Below are 11,668 nucleotides of genomic sequence, written 5' to 3'. Positions count from 1 at the left end.
TCAGGAGATAATCCCATCCTGCATGTTTCCAAGCTCTCCTCAGGAAGGTGCAGATGAACACTGCCTCCACCAAAGCATCTACTATGGAGAACCAGGTCCATGTTTTACCGGACTGATCAAGTATGCAATGTAAAATTATTATGCCATTTTAAACTAATCAGCAGCTTTGCTTACATGTTCTATCATATTTTGATTATAGTTAAATCTATTACACTCCCATAGTGCATTGGCACCTCAGATGTAATAGAAATTCATTGTGTTGGGTGCTATGCAGCAGGCCAAACCCTGCATCAGATTGCTACTAGATTAAAAAAGAGAGAAAACAGATGAGAAAGTAGGCAGATTGATGTGGGAGTACCCAGATACAATAAGGCACCATTAGTCAGCAGAGTAGGCAGTTGTCTTAGCACACTACTGACCTAGCTGTTGCCAAGCTTTTGGGCAGCATCATGGCAAAGGAGAATTTTAAAAAGGAAAGGAAAACAATAGCAAGACTGCTCTGCAGATTGCTGTGGGAAAAAGCAGAAATGTGTTAATCTGCAAATGTGGCAAATGGGTGATGGAAGCTAGTACCAGAGGCTGAGAGGATGGAGGAATCACCTGTGCACTGACTGAGGGGCTGAGAAGACTGGCCAAGATCTTGAAAGTAAAGCAAAGCAGTCCATAGTTGATGCAACCTATAGCAACCTAGATTTGATGCAAAAGAAAAGAAGGTATTGAACCACAGATCCATTCCTTCTCTATTTTTGTATAGTCCCCTTCAATCTAAAATAACAGTTCTTTTTATTTATTCTGTATTCTAAAACAGGATGTAGCACTGCAGTAGTAATGTAGAAAAGAGCTACAGCTTGCTTATATGTTTTGCAAATGTATACAGCTCATTAAAATGACTACAAACTAGTAATTCTACAAAGTTAAGCACTCACTTGAAGAATGACCTTGACTGACTCTGGTGCATATACACTCTTTTCAAATGACCACAGAATATATAGTTTTTTCTTAGATCGTTAAGAGATAGGAAAGATATACAGCATTTGTAATTTTCTGCTTTTTCTTTATATTTTATACTTTATGTATGTAGTGTTTTCCCCCCATGGTTTAGTTCAGCACATATCTAGCAGTTTAAAAATACAAATTTTTTCATCTAAGAAAAATGTGTATTGCAATTGTGAAATACTGAGACTTTATAATTAGCCTATTCAACAAAATTTACTTAGATGCAATGCAGAGGATAAAGTAGTTACCGGTGAAGCTAAATTAACTGCACAAACATGTGCAATACAGCTCTCCATAGTTGCAATCTAGGGATGAACCAATTCATCACAAAATCTACCTAGGTATAACCTGAGGTTGGCCTAAATATTCAATAGAATGTATTTTTCCAGTGGTACATCTTGCTGGGTTTTTTTCATTACCACTCTTTGTTATTACACTTAGCCTGTAGCATACTGTACCAGCATAATACACATCACTTTCCACTCTGTGTCTGCGGACTGCTTTTATGATATAGCAGATGGTACTGGGTGAAATATGTTTTCTTTGGTCAACCACAGCTTAACCATTTCCTGCCTTCATGCCGCCACTCACCAGTGTTTTACCTCCTTGTCTTTTAAGTCTTTCATTTTCTTTTTCTTTTTTTTTTTTTTTCAGATGCCATTTTAGAGTTTCAGCCTACTGAATAGCAGCCCCCTGCACTGGCACAGGGGAGAAAAACCAGCTGTCATAGAAAGCACATTAAGGAATTTATAGCTCTACATGATTGTAAAATACTATATGAAATATTCCACCACTTACAAAGAAGTAAAAATCTTTAACATTAGGGACTGATTCCCACATACATATCCGCAAAAGAGAAGAATTAAGGTCTTTCTTACAATGTACCTATTTATAGAGACGGCTTTGAACTCACACCCTTGCATACAAGCATTTCATGACTACAGATGCCCCAAACAACTTCAGTATCTGCTGTCATCTTTGTGTATGCAGCCCAGGTAAAGGAACCATCACCTCCTCAGAGCCTGATTTCTTTCCCACTGTGCTGCTATTCCTTCCTTACTGTGTAATGCTTAATTATTCAACCAGAAAGTGAACTCTTGAAGCCACATGCAGGCTTCTTTCTAGCTGGTGCTTACATTCTTCCTACTGTTAGAGCCCATGTATGGTTTAAAGCCAAGATTTTAAAATTCTGTCTTCACAGAAGTTTGAAATATGCTGGTAATAGCATGTACATGATACAGCTCAGTCTGAAGTTCTCTGATGCAAAGTCCACTAAAACCCCCTCTTCCATGCCTCAGAAATTCCACATGACACTGCACATTCATTAGACTGGATAAATGCGGAAGGAGCAAAACTGTAAGGCCATCTCCTTTGCCATTTAGAAGTTTAGCATGAAAATCCAAAGTGATAAATGTTTAATTGCTGTGCTGAGGAAGCCATGTATAGTGAAATGGAAAACACACTGTGTTCACTGGTGGATATTAATTTAAATTTTTCAGTTTTCATATCCCAGCTATGATGGTTATACCACTGGTCAAATAAACCATAAAATGTGTAGGGAGATTCAGCACCATTTCTTTGAGAGAATAAGCACAGAAAAAGTGGCCTGGTATTAAAACTCTGGTGTTTGAAATCTTTTTGACTGCAAACAGGATGTTAAACACTAAACCAAACAATCCTTCCCCCTTGCCATTTTTAGTACACTGCCTAATGGATATTATTATAGGATGAGTAATGTCCATTTCTTTTGCTTTTAAACTACATCTTTCTGCTGTGTTCTTTTGTGTCTTGCCTAAGTGTCCTTATGCACGTTGCAGTTCAGCACACCACTGTTTGGTACATTTGTTTCAGAAACAAATGCACTCTTATGCAACTGCATTTATCTACAGTGACAATCTACAATTTATGTGCTTGAATTTGGTCCAATTTTATAAACTCCCCAACATCTCAGATTTTACTTTATCTTCTGCTCTTTATAATCCTCCTTAGTGTAATAGTGGCAGGTTTGATAAGTGTAAGATTCAGCTTCTATCGCAGGTCATTTACAAAGACATCAGATATCACTGACTCTAGTTACGCTCTGAAACTGTTCCCAGGCTTCCTTTGCTGATTTCTACACACAGAATATAAGGCTCTTACAGTGGTTTAAGTGAATGGAAAGAAGAGAGTCTGAAAGCAATCTTTTCCCCATTATTAGCCTATTCAAGCAAGTATATTGATGTGAGGAATTTTACTTACAGTCTGAGATTAGACTACTGATAGTACAAAATATTTCCATTTGTCAAGGATACCCAAATCTGTTCTTCTGTATACAGCTATGTAAAATTCAGAATAATTTTAAAATTCACTTCAATATTATAAGAAATGTTCAAGCACTGAAACAGAATCATAAAGATGAGAAATTAAGGCAGTAAACAAAGCTGTGAGACAAGTGCATGGGTACTTGTGAGACGAGTGTGTGAACGTGTGATAGCATGTGTCAGGCTGGATTAGCTGGTGAGCAGGAGATCTGTAGGGCAGGTAAGAGGGCTCAGGATCCAGGCAGGGATATGAGAAAGGCTGGTGGCCTGTGCTGGTATTTAAGGCACCTGTGAATGGTGGTATGTTTGTGATTCCAGGAAGTGAACGGCATAAGTGTTTTCACTCATGAACTTCAATTCCAGTCAACCAGAGAAGATGACTACTTGTGTTTTATACGAGTCCTATCAGGGTTACTCATGGGTGGTGTTAAAGGTGGTGCCCTGCCTGTGGCAGCCTGTCTAGTCAGCCATGTTAGTGTCATGTATGTATGTCCCTGCTCATGTGGTAAGTATCACTACAGGCTGAACTTGGAAACATGAAAGCTGTAGTTTCTTTCACTGGTGTGGGACGGAGAGACATCCTGGTGCCCAGGTGCACCAGCCTGGGATTCAGAGGACATGGAGGAAGAATCCCTAGGTCCTGTGGTCCACATTATAGCATTCCTCAGCAGTCATTCGAGCATCAGGAAATACAGGTACTATAGTTGTTTGTACGGTTCTAATTTGACCTGATTTGTATTTGTGTTTCAAAATACTGTGTTTAATTACATGTTCTCATTTATATTTTCATATCCACTGTATATGACAGATGCTGCTTACCTAACAAGTATATCCTGTTTGTGCAGTTCCTAGGCCTCATCTACTGCAGGACATTCAAAGCTTAATCTGAGGATGAAATGATTAATTTCCTGTGGGGTCTGTCAACAGAATATCTAAGTGCTTAACATTCAAGTGGTATTTTCTTCTTTCTCCAGATGTGGGACTGACGTACACAGCATCTCAGTGAAACATCACAGCTACAGTTCAGTGCAAGTCAGAAGCATTAAAACTGGGAACACACTATTAGTTTCCCCTCTGCAAAGTCTGTTTTAAATATCTTTCCTAGCAGATACAAACCTAACTCAAGTTTTCCAGAGCTGCACACAGCTGCCTTAGCCATGCCTAAGACCACTTTTTCTGTACCTGCAATCCTTTAGCATGTCACTGAACCCCTTTTAACTTCTTGAATTAATGAGAAAGATGTATGATTGTGTTTTTCTCACACGTTTTTGGGCATCACTAAAAACAATGACTTGCAATAGAATATATCACGGAAAATAATAATGAAAACAAAAACCAAGCCCAAAGCAAAAAAGCCATATATATATAAATATATATTTCCATAGTCTTGTTGAAGCACATGCTGAAGGAGATAAATACGTTGCTCCTATCCTATTCATGAGAAAGCTAAGACAAGAGATATGAGAAATGGATTGCTTTGTACCACCTATCAGGTGAATGACTCAGCGGAGAGAAGAGCCTCTCATGAAGCATTTTTTAATTCAGGATTCCAAACCATTTTACAACCATGGATATTATTTACTGTATCGTCTACACATGGATAAATTCAGTTGCAGAAAGACTGAAAAATGATCAGTGAGAGAACCCAGACCCATAATTCTGCAGTCAGTGAAGCACATTTCATTGTAACAGACTGGGACATGGAGTATTTCTGAAAATACCATTCAAATTTCTGCATAATTCCAAACAGTTCCTACATGACTGCCATGTAAAAATGGTTTTATTTCCATAATTTAATTGTTTGTGCAGCAAAAATGCATTTCACAGATGTATTGTTGCTTAGATTTTAATATAAAAATATATTTGTTTTTCAGATAGATAAACAGATATATCAGATAAACAAGAAAAGTGAATAAAATTCCCAGAAAGAAACAATTTATGAACAACAACAAAAAATACTACACTTTTAAACAAAGTACTTGATACAGACGTTATCATTCCAGCTAAGTCCCTTATCTTCAAGTGAAATGTACATAGTAATCCAGCTCAAGACTCAAGACAGACAATGTGCATCCTCTTGACCAACCATCAAAAATCACATTTAGTTATACCCTGTTTATTGTCTTCTGGAGTTTGTAACACAGAATAATTTATTTACCTGAAGGTGTAGAATGTGCATTGACACTGCTCTTCCTGAACAATTGCTACTTGGTTAAAAGTTTGTATATTAAATTTTAACCCAGGGCATATGGACACAGGCAAGGGTTTATTTCCTGTTCTTCACAGGAAGGATATCTGTAATCCAGTAGTGAAATAGAGACGTGATTATCTTGGTATGATCTGAAACAAAGAAAACACATTCCTCCTGAAATACCTTCACAACCTTTCTGAACATTAAAGACCTGTATAAACATCTGTTTCCATTCCATATTAGCATTTTAGTAAAACCAATGCAGATATTGGAGCTTAAAGGCTAATACATATGAATTTCTAGTTAAAAGGTACATTCTCTTTTAGGAGGTCAGTTACTTGTATAGGAAATTATTTTGGTTCTATTTTGCAATGCCCTATTTGTATGATTCAATAATTCATTAAAAAAAGGAGATCCAAATGGCATGATCATATCGGTAAGGCTAAAAGAGTGCAATCTTCTCCACTCCTTTCTGTCTGCAGAGTAATTTCACACATTACTATTTCAGTTATAATAGCACTTAGAAGGCCCAGTTGAGAATGAGTTGTCTTGTACAGACAGCTGCATGAAAACCTCAAAATGCCATGGTTTCTTAATTCAGAGATTATCTGTGTGACTTTATTTATTTTTAACGACAGGACTTTCTACAGCACTTATCACATAATATCACATTTAAGAAGATTCTGTAATGTTATGCTAATATAGCTTTCACAGTTAATTTCCTTTTCTTTGAATGTTCAAAATTAAAAAAAAAAAAGGAAAAATATAAATTTAATAATTTTAGAGCCTGTGCTTTGTTGGCACACAGTGACTGTATTACATCTGGTCTGCAAAATGCACCCCCTCACTCCCCACAATGGAGATATATATATATAAAGGACAAGTCTCCTAAGAGAGAGAGTTAAAAGAAGCTTCTAGCTCTTCTGTGAGTGATAATTTCCTAGGCAACAAGGGAAGAGTATATTTGAGACTTGATACTAACCAACAAAGGGAAAATGTTAATAGATAATGGAATGAAGTCAATGAGTAGAAGCTGAATGAGTTCATAAAGTAGGAGGTAATGACTTTTTTTTTTTTAATTAGGTGATCACCTATGCTTTAATAATTGATGTGAAACGGGAATTAAGTAGCCCTCATTTCAAAAGATACAGTTTCCCACCAGCAAATGGAGCACTACTTCCAATGACAGCTCTTCTCTGCCCACTGCACTGTGCAGGATCATGAAGGTCTCTGGCTCCCTTTTGCAAATGGCCACTGACTTTCTGACAGAGATCAGCCAAGCCCCCATCACAAGAAATGTGGGTCTATTTGACTTCTAAACATTCTCTTCCCTGCACTTCCAGAAGACTTTAGGTAGAGGTAAGTGTACCTTTTGTTAAAGACCACCAAATACATGGAAATAGTAATAAGACATTTTGTTCCTTTTTACAGTCTGTTTCAATCTCCTTGGGGATTTTCTCTTCCTACAAATTTTTTCAGACCCTACCACCAACCTTGCTCGACCTTTATTTGATCTGACTGCATATATTGGGATGTAGGATCTTAAGACAAAACAGAAACTTTTTCTTCATTGTTTCTTTTGGTTGAACCGTGATTCCCAATATGAAGAACATAATAAAAGGTGTGAAGGAAACACCAAAGCATGATCTTGAATCAGTGCTCTTCAATTTCTGGTCTGCAGACCTTGGGCAGTCCATAGCTTTACTCTAAAGGGTCTGTAAAAAGTTACTAAGAAAAGCAAATTCATCATCAGCAGGCATCAATTTGCCAAACCGCCTACCGCCCAAGTAAGACTTGGTTGCTCATATATATTTATATATATATGTATATATATATATATATATATGAGGAAATAAAAGATATATAATGGCATGTTTACTTTGTAAAGTTTACTAATGGAAAATGTACACTTACATGAAAGGGACAGATCACATCTCATTTTTCTCCTACTCTTTCCTTCCTTGAATTAAAAATAAAACTGAGCAAAACATAACACCCATTATGCCTTTGATGCTGGTATCTTAAGTAGAATCATAATCATGGGAAAAAGGGTTAACATAATGGTCATTGAACCAGGAAGAAAATAGGTTTCCTTTGTAAAAGTACACCTTGCTAAAATTAAGAAAAATTGTTTTCTTTTCATCATGCTAATAAGAAATGACCTTTTCTTCTAGTACAGCATGCCCCAGTAAAAATAAACACAGCAGGAAAAAGCAAGATAGTCAGAAAAACTTTTAAAATACAAAAGAGATTACTATAGTGGACTGTACATCTTTATAAACAGCCCTAACCTGTATTTCTATAATAAGAATTTGAATTTGCTGAGACAACAAGTTTTTGTAATAACTCTTTTATCACCTGATCATTGGTAATGAAACTTAAAATTAAGAAACAAAGGGCAAGATGACCTATTTTTGAGCCAAAATTAGGGGAAGAAAAGGATAATTAAAAGCCTTATTCAAAGTAAAATTTGAGATCACTATGTTCTCATTCACTGGAATTCCTGAATTACAAATAGCATTCACTGTTAAACTGCTGAGGCAAATTATTATCTACCAGGTGTTTAAATATCCTTTAATAATTTATATCAATGTATTTTCCTCTTTCTTATGTTGTTGTATCTCATGAATATCAAATCAACTACTACTGTTACACCACCATGAACTTGGAATGAATTAGAATTGAGCCTGCAGTGACAACAGTTCCTAGGGAAAAGATGTCAAATGGAAGAGTAACTATTTTAGGCTGTATTAGAAAAAACATAGAGAAATTTTAAAAATCACTGTTCTGGTTTTGTCTGGGATAGCTATTTTTCTTCCCAGTAGCTGGTGCAGTGCTGTGTTTTCAGCTTTGGTCTGAGAATAATGCTGGTAACACACTGATGTTTTAGTTGTTGCTAAGTAACGTTTACCCTGATCAAGGACTTTTCAGTTTCATGCTCTCCCAGTGAGGAGGGGAACAAGAAGCTGTGAGGAAGCAGAGACAGGACACCTGGCCCAGACTAGCCAAAAGGGTATTTGATATCTTTCAATTCTCCTCCCCATTCGTCCGGGAGTGGGTGGAGAAAGGTGGGGGAGTAAGCGAGTGCCTGCGTGGTTCTGAGTTGCCAGCTGGGCTTAAACCACGACGCATGCTTAGTGTGTAAACTGGGGGGAGTCACCCAGAAGGGACCAACTGCTGCCTGGGTTGGGCTGGGTATTGGTCAGCAGGTAGTGAGGAACTGTGTACTGTGCATCACTTGGAGCAACTGGGTTTTATTCCTCTCTCTTTTTTCCTATTATTATTATATTTTATTTGGTTTCCATTATTAAACTGTTCTCATCTCAACCATGGGGTTTACCTTTTTCTAGGGGGAGTGAGCAAGCAGCTGTGTGGTACTTAGTTGTCAGAACTTGTCAGCACGACAGTCACTCAGAAAATTCTTTTACTTTCCAAGAGACAAATACATACATAAAAAAATTAGAGTAGTTGCATGGATTTGTTTCTAATTTGCTTGTTTCCTTTCTCTTCAGTTTGACATGTTTTGCTATATTAAAGTAAACAGAGCAGCTTGCCTCAAGGCTGCAAAGCCAAACAATATTCCCACTGTACTGAGCAGAATTTGGATAGCACCTGTACAGAATATCCTGAATGTGGTCACTTCAACAGTTTCATTTTGATTTAATCAACAGAAGCTGAATTAGGTCATTTAATAAAGGACCTGATGAGTCCTACTTAGTTTGCAAATGTGTATTAGATCCAATGAGACTATCTGATTATAATTAAGATCATAGAATCTAGGCTTGAAATTAATTATTGAATGCTCAGAAGGATTTTGGTCCATGTATCTGTGGATATTTCAGATCTATCAGAACCTTAAGGGTTGTCATACTCCATATCAACATTTTAAAGAATACATATGCACTTCTGTAAAAGTGTCCTTTTCAAAACGTGAAATGTTATCAGCTTTAGGGATGTTGGGGAGGGACTCTTCGTCAGGAATTGTAGTGACAGGACAAGGGGTAACGGGTTAAAACTTAAACGAGGTAAGTTTAGATTGGATATAAGGAGGAAATTCTTTCCTGTTAGGGTGGTGAGACACTGGAATCGGTTGCCCAGGGAGGTTGTGAGTGCTCCATCCCTAGCGGTGTTCAAGGCCAGGTTGGATGAAGCCTTGGGTGAGATAGTTTAGTGTGAGGTGTCCCTGCCCATGGTTCTAACTGGAACTAGATGATCTTGAGGTCCTTTCCAACCCTAACTATTCTATGATTCTATGATGAACGCTACAGGCAGGAATTCTCTCTTTACTGTCTTCACAATGCACGGCTTGCAGTAGGCTCCAGTTCTGACTGGGATCTTTAGCCAATATCGGTAAATTATTTAATGATATTACAAGCAGCAGTCTCTTCTTTGAATGTTACTGCTAAGCGCCTGATGGCTATGATTATATTTACTCTGTTGCCACACTACTACCAGCTCAGTCATTACTTGTCAAAAGACTCAGAGCACAATCTAAAATGGTTGTGATTCCCTCATGCCATAGCAAGTGCTTTGGGAGGTAAGATAATTCAGGACATCTGTAGATTTGTCTCATGCTGCAACAAAAGTGCTAATGACAAGCAACAGTGACTTTTTAAACACAGACTACTTGTAAAATGAATTATTATACCTTCAATGCACCATGCGCTGATCCCACATTCACTTGAGGAACTATTAACTATCCAAGAAGAAATTCTACTAAAATTATAGGGGTTGTAATAGAGAACAAAAGAAGCATGAGTGAAATCAGACTTGTGCCTCAGGGATGAAAAGATTTAGTAACTGAATAATTTTTCTTTTTATGAATGACTTTCTAATGCATTTTTTTATAAAGAGTGACTTTATGTTTTTACATAATCAAACTTTTTAGAAACTTTAACCAGAAGTTTGTATTTAAACAAAACTAAATCTGTAAATCAAACTTTGGCATGCAAAATTGATGTGTTAAAGAAGCCACGTAGGTGACCAAGATGAAATGACGAGCTTTATTGATTCTTACGCATGGCAAATTAATCTTTAACTGGAAGAGTGAAATCTCCAAGATAAACAAATTAATTCCTGTGATTTAAAAGTCCAAAGAGAATGTAAAACAGTTACAACTTTAAAAATATTGTTTTAAGAACCTGAATAATTTTGTACTCTATAGTTGCTGCAAGATATGAAAAGTTTCTATATTGATCATAACCAAACAAGAAACAGTGAATCTCATTGTATTTTTACTGGGAAGTATGCTTTCAGATCTTGTATAAGCATAAATTTACCACTATGTAACTATTTATAGCTTCCTAATAAAAAAAACCTAACTTGACAAATCTGAATTTTAATCCACACAACAGAGAACATCAGTGAATGAATGTAAGTGAATGGGTACCTACCAGGAGGCATCATGGATTGTTCTTGGAACTGTTTCAAAGCATCCTTCAACCTCTCAATATCCTGTAGCAATACAAGGGATTTTAACCGATGTAGAAGTGTCACATCCGCGGAAGAGATGTTGCGAGATTCAAAATACTGCAAAAGCTCTTGGGCAGCTGCTGCATTTACAGCAGAATCTGTGCATCTTAATTTACCTGGAAAAACAATGGGAAAGCCAGATTAAAGATATTCAGTAAGTACAGAGAATATTTGAAATTATACTTTCTTTTCAAAGACAGCATCTTCCTTTTTAGTATAATGTACAAATATCTGACACTAAGGAGCAGCTTGCTCCTCCCATTTTTTCTTAAGTATTAAAACAATGGTAAGAGGGCAAAGTATCAAATTCTAAAAGTAAAAAGGACTCTAGTATTCATACTGATTGGAATGCAAGAGGAATCTAAATTTTCAAGACTAGCACAGGAAGAATGTGTGATGAAGAAACTCTGCTGTGGCCAAAGCTCCTGGCACACTGTGTATTTTAAAAGTATACACACACATGAAGACAGGGAGCAACTCTGCTGCAAAGCACTTCTGGAGGCATCCAATTATCTTGTAATAGTACTTTTGCATTTCTATTTAAAGAGCAGATATTACAGCATGTATTACAGCAGAGGACACACATTATTTCTACAGTACTAAAGCATAAATTCACTCTTCCATTCCAGTAACAAAGTCTAGTCTGTCCCTTTAATCAGGCTTGCTTTAATTCTGTTTTTTATCTGCAAGCCAACTGAGAAGAACAGAT

General features: G+C 36.9%; 1 protein-coding gene across 1 annotated transcript in view; it reads right to left on the bottom strand.

Annotated features, from left to right (window-relative positions):
* Nucleotides 1-5,172: 5,172 nt before the first annotated feature.
* The window catches only part of ERICH1 (glutamate rich 1), a 74,709-nt gene continuing 68,213 nt past the window's right edge, over nt 5,173-11,668 (bottom strand). The window contains 2 exon segments of the mRNA XM_065681542.1: nt 5,173-5,636; nt 10,881-11,075. Of these exon segments, the coding sequence (XP_065537614.1) occupies nt 5,563-5,636; nt 10,881-11,075 (269 nt within the window). The 3' untranslated portion in view covers nt 5,173-5,562.

The sequence above is a fragment of the Lathamus discolor genome, chromosome 5 (assembly GCF_037157495.1).
Source record: "Lathamus discolor isolate bLatDis1 chromosome 5, bLatDis1.hap1, whole genome shotgun sequence".
In the NCBI taxonomy this organism is placed as follows: domain Eukaryota; kingdom Metazoa; phylum Chordata; class Aves; order Psittaciformes; family Psittacidae; genus Lathamus; species Lathamus discolor.
Note: the sequence above shows the minus strand (reverse complement) of the source record. Positions and strands in the feature narration are given on the sequence as shown.